Source organism: Mus caroli, unplaced genomic scaffold (assembly GCF_978045245.1).
Source record: "Mus caroli unplaced genomic scaffold, Mus_caroli_1 scaffold_3, whole genome shotgun sequence".
Taxonomy (NCBI): domain Eukaryota; kingdom Metazoa; phylum Chordata; class Mammalia; order Rodentia; family Muridae; genus Mus; species Mus caroli.
Window position 1 is genome coordinate 58,365,515 of NW_028227258.1, and position 18,955 is coordinate 58,384,469.

The 18,955-nt window shown below is 48.4% G+C and overlaps 1 protein-coding gene across 3 annotated transcripts in view; it reads left to right on the forward strand.

Annotated features, from left to right (window-relative positions):
• Positions 1-519: 519 nt before the first annotated feature.
• The window catches only part of Vangl1 (VANGL planar cell polarity protein 1), a 51,103-nt gene continuing 32,667 nt past the window's right edge, over positions 520-18,955 (forward strand). For 2 of the 3 annotated variants that reach the window (XM_029475559.2, XM_021158187.3), the window contains exons 1-3: positions 520-637; positions 8,029-8,213; positions 15,638-15,776. In XM_029475559.2, coding sequence (XP_029331419.1) covers positions 8,143-8,213; positions 15,638-15,776 — 210 coding nt within the window. In that variant the 5' untranslated portion in view covers positions 520-637; positions 8,029-8,142. Of the gene's footprint in view, positions 638-2,122; positions 2,212-8,028; positions 8,214-15,637; positions 15,777-18,955 lie in introns of those variants that run through there. The other variant, XM_029475561.1, reaches the window with a different exon arrangement.

Below are 18,955 nucleotides of genomic sequence, written 5' to 3' on the forward strand. Positions count from 1 at the left end.
CTCTTGAGCTACATTGGAGTTTAAGTGTATTATGTGTGCTGAAAAATGTATGAGTTGGGGGAGGGGTAGAAATTGGTTCTTGAGCCATGTGAATATGCGGGTTGGAGCTTTTAATGATGGCAAACAATGAGAGGGCTTGGATTTTATGCACAATTGTAAGTGTGTGTGTGTGTGTGTGTGTGTGTGCGCGCGCGCGCGCGCGCGTGATCTTGGGGGTATGTTGGGGTGCTGGGTGGGGAGACATCAACCCCTGCGTCATGTATTCAGGAATTCAGGATGAGATTTGTTAGACTGTGTGCTAGTGGGTCCACTTGGGAGAGGAGATGTCAGTCCCTGGTCAGGCCGTGTGTGTGTGTGTGTGTGTGTGTGTGTGTGTGTGTGTCCCTGCCCCGCCCTCCGCTGCAGGTGGGCCGGGCCGGCAGCGGGGCCCGCAGCGCTCGCAGATCTTGGCTGGCGGCCGCGCCGGGCTAGCAGGGCTGGGCTGGGGCTGCGGGGCGGCGCCGGGACAGGAAGCGGAAAGCAGCAGAGAGCAGCGGCCGCGGCGGGGCTGTGCCTCCACTGCAGCCCAGCGCAGGCCGCGGAGCCCGGGCGCTGCAGCCGAGAGCGCGGGCGTGGAGCGCGGCGGGCCGGCGCCGGGGTGAGTCCCGGGAGAGGCGGGCGCGGCGCGGGGACTCGGGACTAAGCTGGGTGGGAGGTCAGGCCCAACTGCGGGTGTCCCTGCTCCCCAGCAGTCGGACCGGGGTCCGGGGCCTCGGACCGGGAGACCCCTGGGTTCCTCCGGGTCGAGCTTCCCGAGACGCGGGTCCTTCCATCCCTGCCCCGGGCTCTCTCCGCTCCATTCCAGTGCTCGGAGTCCTGGGGCAGCCTGCGCTACCTCGGACTTCTTTGCCTTGTCTGGCCTTCGGAGTGCGCCCCTGAGTGCGCGTGCCGGGTGGTGGCCAGGGAATGACGGCGTGTCGGAGGCAACCAGTGGCTGGACGCGCCTTGCAGGGCAGAACGCGATGGGGGTCCCCACCAGGACCCGGGGTCAACTGGCCGGTTTTCCAGCACAGGAATGGAGCTGGTTCGTGTTTCTTATTTCACTTACAAAACCGCAGCCGGGAAGGCCTGGGGGGCGCGGCCCGTTGCGCATCGCGGAGCGCAACAGGCAGGTAGTTTACTTTCAAAAGCGCCGGGGCGGAGCAGAGGCGAGCAGCCAGTCCCAGCCAAAGGAGGAGTCCCTGTCCTGGGCAACCTCGCCACACTCGGGCAGCCTTAGACACCAGTTGAACCTTATTTCATCCTGCAGCCATTGAACTGCCCCGAGCAGCGCGCCCAGAGAAGTGTGAAGCTTTATAAAAATTTAAAAGCGTCGGTGGTGGAAGCAGGAGTGGGGGCGGAGCCGTAGCCTGGTGGCTCAGTGATGAGTAGAGGAGAGTCGGAGCCGGGCAATCTCAATTTTCACGTCTCCAAACCGTGTGTGATGCCCAGACCGCGAAGATGAGCTCCTTCTGAAGTTCATGGAGGGGTGGCAGGACTCTATCGGCATGGTTGTGTGGTTGGTGCGTGCGTTAGTTTGAACCCGTTTGAGGGGATTGTGGTCAGGAGTGCGTGCGAATTCCAAAAGTTAGCTGTGAAGACTAGTGTTTTCACTGACGTGTTTATACGTTTTACGGGGTTTGCTGAAAAAATACTATAAGTTATGTCACCAATCAACAATACTAATTAGCCTTCTCCTTCTAGTGGGCGTGTTGATTACACAGCTCCTAGGCTCTGTAAGTGCAGAAACCGTCGGAGCCCAGGGAGGCATAATTAGCCATTTTATGTAACCACTAATTAGAGTTTTTAGAATTGAATTAAATCAGTGCGATATAGTTGGGGCTTTGATGTGTGGGAGGAAACTGTTTTATTCTACATTTCAAAGCAATATCCAGGAGCATTTAGCATTTTTAAAGGTTGGCGACTCCCACTAAGATTAGCCAAAACACCCAGTGTGAAATTTTCAGGGATGCAGTTGCTGACAGTGTCACTTGGTAGCAATTCATTTGTAAGTAAAATGAAAGACTTTGTGAGTGTCATATTTTTGAGACTGCCTGCCAAGTCTCAAAAAAGTTGTTATTGTCTTATTTCTTGAGCAATAGGATGAAGCCATACAGGAAATTGAAGTTTCCTTACCAAGTAACAATTCCATGACAACCTTCTGTTGAAGAATGAATGTGCTGAGTGTGCCAGGTATTCTTTATCCCCCTGATGTATACCCAAAGGCACACCTTGCATTGCGGCTGATGTAGTTTGGGTTGGATGGGGGCCTCATCACGCTGATTAATAATCATAGGTCTCACCTGGGCTGGAGGCTGTTTGAGATTAATTTCCTTTCTCCTTAAAGTGACCCCCAACACATACACACACACACACACACACACACACACACACACACACACACACAGTCTCCCTTCTACTGAGCCTATGAGTAGGAGTCCATAGGCAGGATTCTTTGTGAGGTTATGTGTGGTTTGGAACAATTCACTATTGTTGCCTGCCTCTTCTCTAAGTAAACAAACAATTCTCGTAATTGCTACATAGCTTTCAGTTTTCCATGGCTCTCTGAAGGTTAAAGCCATACGGGGGCACTTGCTTGTGTGTGTGACCTTGTTCCCTTAACTGTGCCATGACATTCAATTTTGCCTCCCTTAAAGACTTGTTCTGAAGATTGAGATATTTTATGCAAGTGACTTCAGCCTTAAGTGCCACCATATCTGTGGAGTGAGCTAACTGTGGCCAGTTAACTGTGCCACTTTCTACGAGGAAGACAAGATTCGGTGGCTGTGGCTGGGCTGTTTCTGGTACTCTGTGTCCTCCTGGAGGCAGAAGCAAACTGCCTCCATCCTCTGCTGCTCTGCCTCCACCCTCGTCCCAGATCCCCCTTAGAACACCATGGGATGTGTGGTGGGCATCAGGCTGTGGCTGAAGCTTCAGAATCTACTAGGGGGAAAGGCTTTGCTTGAAAAGAAATATCCATCCTAGATACAGTAACCCCTCACAGCTCCTCACACCCTTGTCCAGCTGCCAGGAATGTCCCAGAGGTAATTAATGACTCAGGCCAATAGCAGTTAGTCTGGGAATGGGAGCTGAACTCATTGGCAAACCAGGTAAAATGAGGCTGGTGTTTTCTCTCCTGGTTAACAGTGGCCTGGAGCTGTGCATCTTGAAGCGCTGTGTTGCTGGAAGGGGATCATTGACTTGTCCCAGGTGTCTGAGCCCTGCAGAGCCTCACTCACATCACAGACTTGGATACTGCTTTATGATTTACACGCGCACGTTCAGGCTTTGTCACACGGCCCTGTACCATTTTTCCTAGCCCGAGACCCACCAAGTAAACCCACATATGCTATTCTCTGGACCCCTTGTGCAATAACTTTCTACCTTCCCAGGCAGAGGCCCTTTAATTAATGGCTCTACATGGAGCTGTTGATGTTTTTATAACTTCCTTTTCATAAAAGTTAGCTTACATTTACCATGGTCATTATCATAACCTGTCATTTCCCATGTGTGTGTGTGTGTGTTACTGTTTTTCTTTCAAGTAGGAGTTGTGTGTTTTATAGGAATAGATGTGACTTCGGGGAAGACTCTCCTTGGGTCACTGGCTATCAGCTTGTTTTAGTACAAGGTGGTAGGAGAAATGAATTGCACCCTGTAAGATGTTCTCCCAGCACTGTTCCCCAGGCTGTGTAGTTTGGTATACTCTGATCCAGCCAGACTGGAGCAGGATGCTCTTCAGCACAAGCTGAAACAATGGTGCTGGTCTTCCCTGAGCACATCTGGACTATATGTTCTGTTACTGAATAAGCATTGTACCAGCAGTATTACTTTGTTCTGGATAGTTCTGAAAAATCTTCATTTTTTCTACCCTCTGTGAGCTTTCTTCTATGGTGAAGTCATGCCTTCATGCCCTGAGATAGGCACAAGACTTTTTTTTTTTTTTGTTCTTTCTTTCTTTTCCTTTCTTCCTTTCTCTCAGCAACTATTTATTAGGTACCTCTCTTTTGCCAGCAGCCAGGAGGACAGAAAGGACTGTGGTCCCCGCACCCCAGAAGCCTCTTCAGAGCCTGGTGCTGGATTGTCACACAAGTGAGCATGTGACTTGCTAGAGCCAAGTGTAGGCGGAATGCAGGCAGCGGGCGGCCAGGTGTGAACTGGAGGGTCAGCCAGGCCTCTCCAAAAGAAGGGTGTTCAAACTGAGAGGGATTAGCCGAATGGTTCACATGAGAGAATGAGCCTCAGCAGATACACTGGGCTGGGCTCAGGTCCTGAGGCTGGAAAGAACCAGGCCCCGAGGAACTGGAACAGCTGGCAAGACTGATCAAATGGAAGATTCTGTGTTTTAAAGTTCAGCGGATACCATGGGAGGATTTGAACAAGGTTAGGTCAGCCTGGCTGCTGCCCTCCCTGAACCCAACACATACAGGTCCTGTCAGGGGCCAGTGTGACAGACCTTGCGGGTTCTAGGTCTGTCTGTGTTCTCTCCGTCCTGCCTGTACCCCATTCTGGCCTCCGCAACAATTCATTAGTTTGCGACCCAGGGAAATTGATTTCTTTTCCTTTCTTGATTGCCTTTGCTGATAAAGGTAAACATTCTGACCCGGTCAGGAGCTGTTTTAGTTTCTTTTAAGTGCATCCTCACAGAGTTAAGCGTCAGGATAATGTGTCTTCACTAACTCAAAAGGGAGCCCTCGCCTGAGGTCATGCCCTTTCTGGAAGGAGTCCACCCTGCCTTTTACTAGTCTACTTCCTGACTCCTCCCCCAGATCTTAGATAACACCAGATTTGGTAACCATGGTGAAAGGAAGGCCTTGGCTCTGTGTGGACCAGGGCAGGTGAGGGAGCCTAGGATGTTCTCTAGGTTATCCTCTGTTGCTGTGAACTGGGAGGGAGAGGAGGATCCAAGGACAAGCAGAGCTTGGTGGCAGTAGGATGCACGGATGAACAGGAGAGAGTGTTCAAAACAGCAGAGCAGGTCCGTCTACTGGACAAGATGGCTGCATTACCGGAAACGGATATTAGAAAGATCAAGTCAGGGCACAAGAGAGTGGCTGTGGGTGAGAGCTGACCAAGTGGAAAGGGAGCATTTGGACTTAGGTTTCGGGAAGTGTTCCCGTTATGTTCAGAATATTTGGGGGAGGGGGCCATTCCTCCTGACTCGGGTGGGAGCTTATCCCTGGAGATGGAGAAGAAGAAGGGGGTGTGTCTTGATTGTTAAGGGATAACTTGATATAGGGATGGGAGAAGGAACAGCACACAGATCGAGCTAGTCATCAAGGCTTATTAATGAGGGCAGGTGGTGTGCCCCAGTTGAAGCCATCTCCCTAGAACCGCTGAGCATGGTCTGGTGGCTACTCATTAGATATGGAGGCAAAGCAATGGGGTATGAAGGGCCTGCAGAAGAAGGGTAAGGGTGTGACTGACTGTTCTAGAGAAGAACAGTCAGTGTTCTGAAGAAGGTGCCAAGCCTTGGAATCTGCAGGTCAACCAAGAGTCCAGCTATTGGCTATCAAGGAGAGAAGATTGTTTCGTGCTTTGCCCCCATATCCTGACTGTATCTCCTAAGGTTGGTTGTCTGCCAGCCAGAAGGCCGGTGGGAAAGGAGCACAGGCCATAGCAGAAAGAAAGGGAGAGCACTGTGTGCTGGAAGCTCACTGAGTGGCAGTTGAAAGCCCTGGGAAACAGGAGGAGGAGAAAGACTGATAGACTCGGCTCAGGAGCCAAGCTAATGTTCTGAGAGATGCCTGCTTAGTTTCATGTTTAGTCTTTAGAATCGCCCCCTTCCTCCCAAGCAGGCTGTTTGCCTTTCTTTTACTGGGTGGAAAATCCACAGCTCTGAGAGATTAAACTGCCGTGTTCCAGTACACAGCTGGTGGGTGAGCAGGCAGCCTAAGGGGCAGCCCCATTCTGCCCACAGCAGGTGAGACTTGGGTGGGATGGCCTGGAGGGAGGCGCTGGCCCTCCACCCTGTGGCTCTCTAAGCTTTCCTTTGGCTGAGAAAAACAAGGAGATGGTGGAGTTTAGAAACCACTGAAGGGACCACCCAGTTTTACTTACCCAGTGCATGTGGTGTCCACGCTGGGTACTGTCACCACTGCCAGCTCAGAGTCTTCAAAGAGATCGCATAGCTTGACTGAGGTCCTGGAGCTAGGAAGCGAGTCAAGTCTGTGTCTGTTTATAGCTTCACCCTGGGAGATGGTGGCCGGTGCTTGGATTCCTGATTGACAAGTGAGCAGACTGAGATTCAAGAAGGCAAGGCGAGGAAGGGGCTGATCACAGGTGGCTCAGCTTGGCTGGACTCCAGGCTTCCCGTGGCTAGACTTGGGCTCTTGATGGCCAAAGGCTGTTAAGTAATAACCTGATAGGGAGAAAGGGGGCGGAGGGCTGGAGGAGAAATGCTACAAGTGCCATCAAATGGAAACCAGCCACCAGCAGAACCAAGGAAAGTAGTGAGCTCTCTGTCATAGCTCTGCGGCCTTAGCACTCCTGAGCAGGGTTTTCTGGCTGCTTAGAAACTTGGATGCGAAATGGATGAGTGAGTGCATGGTGGCCTTTGGACCTAACTCCATAATTACTGTTTCTTACATATGTGCTAATTAGGGTAGAGCTGAACCTTGTTTCCTTCCTATTCTTTGGGTTAGGGGACCTTTCATTGTTTTTTAGCTCTTAATCACAATGAACAGTGAGGAGATAAAGTTTTTCCTTGAAGAATTAGCGCTCTAAGATAAACTCCTAAGTCACAAGTTGAGGCATCTAGGACAGGGCGAGTAACCCCTAGGCCCAGGGTCTCTTTAATAACGTTTTTTCCTCTTCACTTTGGAAGGAACACTAGAATACTACTTCTAGGCTCTGGACTGGTGTAACTGTGCAGATGAGACTTCAGGCCCAGTTAGGGCTCCCAGTTTGAAATGTCTTCTCTGTAGCTGGGGTCAGGGAGCCAGAATCTCCTCCTATGTGAGGGGCAGGGGCGTGACCTTTGCAATTCCTTTGTTTTCCTTCCCACTTATCTCTGGCTCTGTTTGCAGTTTTAGGCTCCAGGACCCTGCAGGGTAGGAGCCCTGTTGAGGCTCCAGCAGCCCTGGGAGAGCGATTCAGAAAGAGGCAGAGCTGTAGAGCTTTCTCGAGGTGAAGGCTGAGCCTGCGGAGGCTCCGGAATGTAATGTACTTGGAAGTGCTTCTCATTTATTTTTATTGCAGAGCAATATTAGAGGGAAGTGGGGAAGAACCTAGGACCTTGTAACTAGTAAATCACCGTTGCTGATGTCCCCTGTGGTCCCGGCCCTTCCATAAGTTATTACATCATTGCAACGGTTCTATAGTTCCATTGGCTGCCTGCAGTCCCATATCCTGCTTATTAAAATCTCCTTTCTTTGTAATTGTCATTTTGTACAGATCTGTGGTATTTTCTTTGACTGACTGAGTCCTGTCTTCCTCCAGCTATTTCTTCCTTGGCTGGGGGGAGGTGTTTATGTGGCCGCTGACTTCTGTTATCATAGACAGCGAGGCAACCATGGTGGTTGTTGAGTTTTAATTTGGAAGATAAATTTCTAGGAGTTTTGGATTCTCAGAGACTAAGAAAAACAAAAAACAAAAAACAAATTGACTTTTGGAAATGATGGCCAAATTGCTGAGTAAGGGATTTCCTTGGGTGTTGTTTCTATAACCGACAGTTGGGGGTGAAGTAGACATTTATCTGGGGGTTGGTGTACTACTCTACAGCCAAAGCCATAAGGGTAAGAAGGCTGTGCTCAGAAAATAAATGTCCCAATGTCCAGGTCTCTCCCAAACCTTCTTCCTCCTGCTGAGCTGGGGTCCAGCTTGCGAGCACCCCGCTTGCCTCTCAGACACCTGCCACGCTGCTTCCTGGCTGAGTGATGCATTTGGAGGTTTGGCTTTTATGCTTACCCCATATTCTATAACAGGGACCCCAGAGGAGAGCTGCCTGTTGTTGGTTTATCTTCCTACCCTTTGACTTTGAGAATTTATCTCTCCTTTTTCTCCTCTTTACAGAGTCCTGTTGAAGAGTGGTGTCTCTGAGTCCTCCAAGGCCTTTAGAGCTAGTGGGTGAGACAGCACGCGGAAGGACAGCCCCTGCTCCTTCATCAGAGGAAGCTTGCCATTGCTATGGATACCGAATCCACGTATTCTGGCTATTCCTACTACTCAAGCCATTCCAAAAAATCTCACAGGCAAGGGTACGTAAGCGATCCGTCACGCCATCCTTCTGTGTACAAGTGCCTGTAGGTTGGAAGGGCTTTCTGTTAGAGAAGCAGGTTTCCACCAGCCCACCGGAAGGGCTGAGGATGTGGAAGGTTCCGTCACTGGTGGGTGAGAAGTCAAGCTGTAAGAGCAGTTGACATGCTTGGGAAGTCACTAATACTGCCAATTTACGTTTTATAGCTGCCATTAGAGTTGATGGCCTTAATTTCTCACAATTGGTTTTAAATTAAAGTTTCCCTGGCATTGGAAATGCTTCTTATTTCTAAGTACTTCTTATAGGTGTCTGTTCTCTCAGAGCTTTACCAATACTGTAAGTGAAAGTTTAAAAGCAGGTGTTAATTTGTTGCTTCTCTCGAAGCTGCTGACTCGCTGGCTACGCACACACGAGCACACGCGTGCACACACACACACACACACACACACACACACACAGGCACATACTTGCTTGGCCTGGCACCTGATTTGTCTTTAACTAGTCTTCCAAGTGAGTCAGGATTTGAAAACACTGTCCTGAGTAGTGGGGCCAAGTTCCCCTTCCTCTGCTGAACAAAGAGACCTGGGTGGCTGTTCAGGGGGCCAAGTGCATTCCGAGGGGCAGGATGCTGGATGAGTGGAGAGATAAATGGATGGACAAACAGATAAATGATGAAATGGGTGGTACTATCCTGTGCAGGGTAGGAACCCAATGGAGGTGTCTCCTCCTCTGTGAAGAGGGTATAGGGATTCCTCCTTCTAGAACTGGTAAGGACTGAATGAAATCTACATGGGAAATGATTAACTCAGCCCCAGGAGGAGGCCCCTCTCTTGTAGCTGTGTTAATGCTATTCCCAGTCTTGGTATTTCAGCACCTTTGTTCCAAGGTGACAGCTGACCCCAGCTCAGAGGCCCAGCTGTGGCCACAGCTGTGTGCTGTGTGGAAGTGGTGGCTGTCCTGGTGTTTGCTTCTCTCGGTGAGCAGAGCACCATATAAGTAACTGTACCCAGATTGAGATAGATCTCAGAATAAGATGTGGGTTTCATGGGCTGTGTGTGGGTGGCCACACCTGGAAAGAAGCCCGAAAGTGTTTCCCAAGCTGTCAGGTGTGGCATCTTCAGGAAGGGGCTCTTGGCAGTGATGACTGATGGATGGGGAGTTAGACACTTAAACTTTAGTTTTCTGTACCAATTTGTACTTTGTAACTTTTTTTAATGTGAACGTGATAAGTGACAGGCACCTTTAATCCAAGCGGAGAGCGCTTAGGGGACAGAGCAAGCAGATCTTTGTGAGTTGGAGGCCAGCCTGGGCTGCATAGCAAGTAGAAAGTTCCAGGCCAGGCAGGCAGGGCTACACAGTGAGACCCTTGTCTTTAAGATAATAAAGTGAGTGGAATAAAAGGGTAAAGGAAAGCTCTTTAAAGATAACGTTCTTGTTTTAAGGAAGCGTTTTAATGCCATTGTTTTAAGGAAGTGGGCTTCTGTCTGGTTCTTTTGGAAAGTTCGCTTTATTTTATAAACATCCCTGAATTGCTTGTGTGCTTCGCTGGAGCTTCAGTGAGGACAGAAGGCTCTGGGTGTGGGTGCTTCAAGGGTAGGGGAGAGGAAAGCCTATAGTGACATTCTATAGTCCCGATTCCGAGAGAGCCCTGGTTTTAAAAATAATCACAGATTTCGATCTGTAGATGAACTTGACAGATTTATTATAAAATACCAGAAACAGCTGTTTTCAAATACCTGCTTTTTAGACCTAACTGGAAAAAGCAGCTGGCTTACTGGGGTGTTGGACTTCCTCTTCCAGATGGTATGAATAGGAATTTGGGTTTCCTCTGGGGCTGGGGCTGGGGCTGGGGCTGGGGCTGGGGCTGGGGCTGGGGCTGGGGCTGGGGCTGGGGCTGGGGCTGGGGCTGGGGCTGGGGCTGGGGCTGGGGCTGGGGCTGGGGCTGGGGCTGAGTAGGAAGGATGGCTTGCAGAATTCTGAATGGAGCCAGCTCTGGCTTCTTTCATCCGCACACCCAACAAGACTTGCACACTTCCAGGCCCCTTGCTGCTTCCCTGGACCTCCTGGGGATCCAGAAATGGATTCTCTAGTGCTGTTATGGGAACTGTAAGAGACTATAACTTTCAATTAAGATGACATGCAGAACGCTTAGTTCTGTCTTGATCCCTTGTGGAAAGTACTTGGCAAATGTGAGTCGGAGCTGAGGCTTTTAATCAATTGATCAAGGAACGTTGCAGCGTGCCTGCCTACTGGGAGGAGCGCTGAGTGGGGCTCCGGCTTCTCTGCAGTTGAGCAGGGAATATTGCAGAGTGCCTGTTCCAAGTGGAGCTGAGTGAGGGGCCTGAGCTGTGGGGCTGGTGTGTGCACTTGGTGCATCTTTGAAGCCCTGTGCCTCCTGGTGCATTCAAGGGAGGACCACAGAGGTCATAAGAACTCGGGGTCAGAGGTTGTATACACTCACAGTAGATGCTGTGGAATGCATAGCCTGGGCAAGAAGAATGTCCATCAGTGAAGGAGCCCTCCACAGGCTTGAGAGCTGGCGGTCTCAGGCATTTCTTGTCCCAGGAGGGCCATGTGAAGACTTCTCTGCTTGATGATTTGTGGGGAGTTTAAATGGAGGAGTGGGAAAGAAAGGGACTTGGTCTTTTGGTGATTTGAGCACAGCTCCGACTCAGAAAGGAATAATGTAGTGCCTGATGACACTGATTGTCTTAGAGGGTTGGCCACTTTCCAATCCTGTTTGCTGACAAAGAGGTCACTGATGCCTGCGGTCCCCAGAGAGTGTCATCCAGTTAGCTTTGTTGAGAGAGTGTAGAGACTACAGCCAATCTGACCTGCAGTCAGCAGCAGCTGGAAGCATTAAGCATCATCTGGGGAGTCTCCCTCTCCCATGCTTACAGCAGTCCTAGCAGAGCTGGAGTTGGGAGCTCCCGTTTTATAGGTGATGAAACTGAGGCATGGGGAGGAACAAGGTTCCCAGATACTGGCAGGCCAGGAAGACCCTCTGCAAGACTCAGGCTTGTGAGTCCTTCAGAAGAGAATGCCGCCTTTGAAAGGGAACGTGACTAATGTGCTATAAAATGCATTGTTCTAAAGGGCTGCCCGGGCAGTGGCGGAGTCCGAGGACTCTGAGCCTGTTTGTTCCACCCTCAGCGGGAGGATAGGTAGTGAGTGGGTGATGGGAGAGGAGGAAAGGGAGGAGTAACAAGTGGGGGCGGGAGGGGGGCTGGGAGAGGGGATGGCTTTCCCCATTTAGAAACAAACAAGCAACAGAACAGGAGGAAATGGCCTTCCCAGGAAGTGCTGACTGTAAGTAGGGACAGTGTGGGAATTGCAGACATTCCGACTGGGCTTGGGGGGCTGCAGCAGCTCTCCAGGGCTCAGCTAGCAAATTACCTAAGTAATGATGCATTTACCTGCGCACACGGTTGCCTCTTGCATGCTGCAACTTGCGCTCCCCACCCTCTCATGCATGTGTGCGTGTGGTGCATAGATATACTTATCTTTGCACTGACAGAATTATCTTTGCACTGATAGACTTATCTTTACTCCTGTGGGCCGAGGAAGCAGGAAGACAGATCTAGCGATAAAGACGCAGATTCCTGTGGGTGACAAGGCTTCCCAGAAAAGGGCCCCCAGGTGATCCTGACCGCTTAGGCAGTTAAATCTTAGCTGTGTCCTAATGCTCCATTTATTGGCTTATTAAACCATTTACTCTCCCCTGGATTCTTACTTATTTCTACACATCTTCATCCTTGGGGAACCCTCTCCTAGGATAATGGGCAGCCGCAGATAGATGTCCCCTAAACTTACATCGTCCATTGGCTATCCCAAGCTGGCTTCAAATTCTGTATGTCACCAAGGGTCACAGGTGTGTACCATTATGTCTGGTTTATGTGGTGTTAGGGATTAAACCCAGGGCTTCAGCAATGCTAGGCAAGCCCTCTACTGACTGAGCTATAGCTCCCTCCCCCTGTTCCTGCCTCTACAGCTACAGGAATGAGTGTTTAGGTAAGTTCTGCAGTCAAATGACCTCTGAGAGGTTTGTAGTTCTACAAACTAGAAAGCACTGGATGGATGGATGATCAGCAGTGTTGTTCTTGGACATCACTGCTAAGTCCTGGCCTGGCTTGGAGACCTGCCCAGAGCAGTAACTAACAGCAGTGATTTCTGTAACTGCCATGTGGTGAGTCTCACTCCCTTCCACAGTGAGGTAATACAAGAGCAGCTCTCTTGGTGCAGTGCTGATAGGACCCTCATTATTCTGGGTTACCCTCAGTCAGGATTGCATCCTGCCCTATGTCCATGCAATACTAAAAAGAAAAGATTGTTTTTATTTATGTGTATGGGTCTGTGTAAGTGTCTTCAGGTGCTGAGGGAACCCAGGAACAGGAGTTACAGGTATTTGCCAGTCTCTGGAAGTGGGGTGCTGGGAACAGAACTCAGATCCTCTAGGAGAGCAGTAAGCACTCTTAACTGCTGAGCCATCTCTCCAGCCCCACTCTGTTAATAATGACACACTGTGTGTTATGGTGCTACACATCTAGTTGAGCATCCATGATTTTGATAACCTGTGATTCACAAGGCGTTTTACATACACACAAACTTCCCTGAGTAGGAATCCCCACAGCCGCCCCGGAAACATGGGATGGGAAAGTCTTCCTGAACAACCCTTGCATCACCTGCATCCTGATGACCTGGGGTGCTGGTGAGAAAATGTAGATTCCTGTCTTCTTCCTCCCAGACAGATTCTCTGAGGGCAGGGCCACCCAATCTCTGCAGCCCTGGTGGTTTGTCTGCACCAGGGGTCTGAGAAGTGAGAACACGGGTGTAGGGGGGCAGGTGCTGGAGGATGGAATGTCCTTGGCGTCCTATACAAGATGCTCTTACCCGGCTTACGTCAGGGTTATACGGGGAGCTGAGAGGCAAAGCTGTCGAATGTGGGCTGTTCCCATCTCAGTGCCCTTGGGTCCTTTAAGAACCCAGCCCGGTGATCCTGGGGAGAGCAGTGCAGCCATTTTTAGTCCTGGTTGGTTTCTGCCTGCTTTTCACCCCTGTGATGTTCAGGAATCAGGAACTGGCACAAAGCAAAAGGGTTTTGTTTTAGTAGAATCTTTGCTGTCACAGTATTTGACCTACGGGAGTTTTCAATAGAGAACCAGGTTAGATAAGCATGTGACTAGACTGGTGGCCAACATGAGTGACAAATGGGGAATCACAGGGGAAGTGGAAGGGGTGGGGATCATTCCAGGGTCGTCCCTCGGGCTGCAGGTGGAACTGGTGGATTAACTGTTCTGGACCTAGCCTAAAATTCACTCTGAAATCTCCCACCCTGCTTACTGTTGCTCACAGAGAACACCCTTTGGGGTGCTGATTTTGGACAACCCGGTACACATAACTAAGGCTATCCATGGTCACAGCCAACAGTGACCTCAAAGGCCTATTTCCTAACTCGGAGCAGTGAGACTGTATAGGGGTATGAAGATGAGGGCTAGGAATATTGACCCTGTGAAATCTCCAACTTTTGGAGATTTAGGAAAGGAAGGGGGCCAGTGGGGGAGGGGTAAAGAAGGGTGAACATAATCAAAGTACATTATCTTTATGTATGAAAAGTACCATGGTAAAATCTCATTGTCTTATATAATTATATATGCTAGTTTTTAAAAATCAAATCCTTCCTCAAAGCAGTGTCACATGGTGGTTTTGAATAGAAATGGTGGCAACAGATTTGGCATCAGTTCCTGTTCTGCTCCTTACCACAACTTTTGGAAGGTGCTTGACCTCTCTGTGCCTTAGTTTTTCTCATCTGAGAAATGGGGCAGTAATACTGGCCTCAGAATTATTTGTTAAAATTGAATGAAGTCACATACTCAGCCAAGTGCTGCGTGAAGGGGGCAGGGCAGGAGAGATTGACATCATTTGATACAGCTCTGGGTGAATAGTTAGATTCTCTGCTTATTTTACTGCCCCCTTCCCCCTGCCCCCCAGTTACCTGTCTGGGAGTCATACACAGCTAACCAGAACACATCTATGTCTAGTTATCCGGCTAAGAATGGAGTTATTGAAACATTGCCACAAACCCTTTGTTCCTTGAAATAGTTATCCAGTGCCTTTCCAAGGGAGGGGTTCCCAAGATAGGAGTCTGACAATAGATCTGCCATGCAGTTTTAGGGGTTTATGGTTGTTGCTAAGTAGTAGGTTAGTAGGAGATAAATGTGTAGTGGGGAAGAGGGTTTGATGGTGGGCCGATGGTGTGCTCATGGTGTGCCCATGGTGTGCTCATGGTTCTTTTGTGTCCTTCTCTCCAGGACATCACACTCTCTGGGATAGAGATATCACACTCTCCTTCACAAAGTTCAGACCCCATTTTTGCCTTTGGCCAAAGATGGCTGCTGTACATTGGTACTCACTCCACGCCTCTGTACTGAGCACACGCACTCTCCCTTGTGTATGTGGAATCATGGCCCCCATTCTTTTCCCCACAAAGGAAAACTGAGGTCATCAACCTGTGCAAGGTCACACACAGGAGAGCTGACTGTCTGACTTTGCACACAAAATGGGAAACCTTGTGCATGAGGACAGGTAGGTATGGGGAAAACTGATGTCAGGTCGCCAAGGAGACATACTGGCTTTGGCCACTGCAGGGCTGCCTTGGTGCCCCTCTCCTTTACTGCTTATTGACTAGCTTGTGACCTCTAGGGCTCGGCCACTGTGGCTGGTGCCCTTTGTAGTTTTAAGACTCAGCAGCAGGGTGCCCTCCCACTGTCTCTGGAAGACCACCCACGAAGTTCCTCTGGAGTGGAAGTACAGAGAGCCTGCTTCTCTTAGGTGGCCTGGGACACGCACCCCCCCAACCCCCGCCCTGGGAATGTTTTGTTTCACCTTCTTTGTTTCTATGGGTGTCTTTGAACACAGTCAAAACCCACAGAGTGGCTTTTCATGTTGAATTTGTAAGAAAGACAAGTACAGGATTCTCTGTCCTGGCTTTGGGTTTCCTTTCTTCTCTTCTGGTCCCAAACTGTAGGGCGATATCATGTCCCAGATTTTTTTTTCTTTCCCTTCTTTCTTTTTTTCAGATCGAAGTTTAGATATGATACAGTATAGTGTTTGTCCAGTAAAACACTAATTAGTTTAGGCAAATGATAACCAAATCAACTGAGTAATTATTACAGTGAAATCTAAAGCAAGGCTTTCTAAAACAAGGCTCTGAAAAATGTGACCGTTGTTGGTGGAGGAGTGGCAGTATTTGATTTGAAAATAGTTGGGAAATTTAGGACAATCTTACTCCTGGCAGGCTGTGGGGATGGGTAGGTATGGATGCGGTGTGAGGGGTGAGCTAGAGAGTAACTAACCTGGCATAAGGTTTAGAGAGTAACTAACCTGGCATAAGTTTTGGTGTCTGATTATTGGATTATTTACCCCCAGGGAAAGAACAAGAGAAAGACACAAATCACCAAGGAATAAAGATGGCAGAGGGTCAGAAAAGTCTGTCACCATCCAGGCTCCTGCTGGAGAGCCCCTGCTGGCAAACGACTCTGCTCGCACAGGCACAGAGGAAGTTCAGGTAAGGATCAAAGGCGCTGCTGTAAGCCAGCTGCCACTCAGCCTGGCCTCCTCTCCTGCGTTTTCCTAAGTCTTGTTGCACTAAGTTCTCTTGGGTTTTTAATCTTCGTTTTTCTAGCATTTTAATGAGTTTATCTGTTTCTCTGTCTTTCTTGTTGGTCTAAGCACAACGCGTCCTACCCTTGAAGAGCTGGGGAGTGGGGCGATCCTTTCTGCCCTGTGATTGGTTAGTCTCCTTTGAATGGTGTTGGAAAGAAGCCAGCTTGGCTGATGACAGGTCAGAAAAGGGAAAAGTTACAGGCAAGAGTCCCTGGAGACTAATTCCAAAATGGAGCAGGACTGGAGAGGGCAGGAAACTCCCTCAAAAACAAACAACCAAAACAAAACAAAACAAAACAAAAAACCCAAAACAAAAACAAAACAAAAAATGCTCCATCAAGGAGTGCTTAACAATGACTCCAAGAGCCAGCCCAGGACTAGATATAAGAAAGAAATCAAGGGCTTGGCATCCAGATGGCAAGCATGGAAATCTGGTGACTGGGATAATACTGAGTCAAAGATTGGGGCAGAAAGAAGTCCAGCAAACTTTGGAGTTAGTAGCGGTGGTGTTTGGGGTCCACAGGTTGGGACTGGGACAAATCTGGAGAATGGATTTCCTCTGTCAAGATCCAGCAGCTTCTGTGGTCCAGACTGCAGCCACTCAGGACTGTAGGAATTTGGGGTTGCTAGGCCTCGCATGTTTAAGTAATATTAGCATTAGGACTTCAAATGGAGTCAATCAGTTTTAAAATATCAACACTTTATTACTTAAAAAAATAAAAGAAAGTTGTGTGGGATTGCCTTCGAGTCCCAACTGTTTGGCAGCCTAGTTGATTTAAATAAATGTGTGAGCTAGACTCAGAAGTATGTTTGCACTGCCCCCCAACCCCCATCTCCTGAAATGTTACATGCCCAGCCTTGCCTCATATAAACAAAGCAATGAAGGACTACACAGCTATAAAGATACAGGAACAGAGATAAGCATGTATCCGTGCACACCTGTAGGAACCCACAGAGAGGCATTTGTAATCAGATAGGAAGACTGAACTAGAGTCCCTCCAAGGGTACAGATGCCATTGAGACTCATAACTGTGCTTCTGCACTGAATGTAGGGTTTGTTCAGTGGTGAGCAAATTCCTTTAATGTCGTTGCGCTGCTTGCTTTGGTTCTAGGAAGGCAGATGTATGGATATATGGATATATGGATATATGGATGGATGGATGGATGGATGGATGGATGGATGGATGGATGGATGGATGGGGGATGAATGGATGGGGGATGGATGGATGGATGGGGGATGGATGTGGTCAGTCTTAGGACTGGATCATTCTTAAAAGCTTCACAGGTCAGTTTCCTCCTAGAAGTGTATTCAGGGGTGTTAGTAACCCACTGTGAAAAGCATTTCCTTCTTTGTCCCCTGAGTTCCCTGGGAAGCTGTTGATGCTTACAGCAGGATGGTGTGATGAGGAAGCCTTTGGAGGTTGTGTGTTTCAGCAGCTCTGTCAACTTGGGTAATTAAACTTTTGTTGTCCCCAGCTTCTGAGACTCTAAGGGACGAGCCTGATCAAGTTCAGATGCATTCCCAGCCTCCCCAACCCCTGAAGACCTCAAATTTGAAAGAAGCCTTTGTATAGCCCTACTTTTTTAGACAAAGATGTACATACGTCCTTAAAATGAACAGAGATTCAGTTAGCAGTGCACTGGCAGGAAGTTGGACGCACAGCTGAGTCAGAGCAGTGACATTACACAACAGAATGTCCACATGGTATTAGTAATGCTTACTTCAGCAGGGATTTATCAATCGCATGTGTAGAATCCAGCATTTGTCTTCTCTGAGACAATTACTATGAAGCCAACTGTTTTCTATAGCCTGTGAACTTGTCTTCTGTTAAAGCACGTTGTATGACTTTGTGGTGTGTTTTCTCTTGTCGATGTACTTTTTAAAGGAGACCGACCTAAATTTACACACACAAACCAAATGGTTCTCAAGGGTATACTTTGGTAAATTTTAACAGATGAAGCCACACCTCTCAGCGCAGACCACTCCTCCCTCTACCTAGTTGCTCCCCACCCCACCCCCACCTCTGCAGGGCAACTGCTGTTTTGATTTCCATCTCAGTGGATTGGTTTTGCCTGTTGTAGAATTGAATATAATTGGAATCATATGAGTTTTTCCCCACTCAGCAGGATGATTTTGATATTTATCCATGTTTTATGTGTTTCAACAGTTCACTCTTTATTATTTTTGCTGACTAGTGTTCCACTGAACTGACCGCAGTTTGTATCTGTTCTGGTGGGTGGACATTTGAGGTGCACACAGTCTAACTATGATGGATTAAGCTCTTGTGAATATTTTTATAGGTCTTTTGTGGACATTTTTCCATTAACTTTTGATAAAATCTAGGAGTCGAATGGCTGGTCTGTATAGTTAAATGCATACCTAAATCACTGCAAAAGTGTCAGGCTAGTTTTCTGGTGGTGTTAAACCATCTTAAACCTCTACCAGCAGTGCCTGAAGGAGCTGGCTGCTTCTAACTATTGTCTACAGTCCTTTCTCTCATGCTCTGTGATACTTCTGACTTCTTAAGTTGATGGCCTCTCTGTCCCGAGGTTGAAATCCTTACTACCCACTCCCAGCATTGCTCATGCCTTAATAAATTAAAAATTTTGGGGCTGGTGAGATGGCTCAGTGGGTAAGAGCACTAACTGCTCTTCCGAAGGTCCTGAGTTCAAAACCCAGCAACCACCTGGTGGCTCATAGTCACCCATAATGAGATCTGACACCCTCTTCTGGTGCAACAGAAGTCAACTACAGTGTACTTATGTATAGTAATAAATAATTTTTAAAAAAAAATTAAAAATTTTGTAATGATAAAACATTTTCCTGGATCTTTTAAAAAACTAAATATGTTTTTATTATTTTAGAATTTCACACGTGCATAGAATATATTTTTATTAGTTCACTCCTCCTGATAGTTTCCCCCAGATCCACCCTCACCTTCTCACCTGCTTCCAATTACAGGTCCAGTTTTAAGCACTTACTGAGTCCAATCTATGTATTCATCTGAATCATCCACTGGATTATTGTCGACCTGCCATGGGCCAAACCTTTCAAGCAAACCAAACCGACTCTTCCCCCCA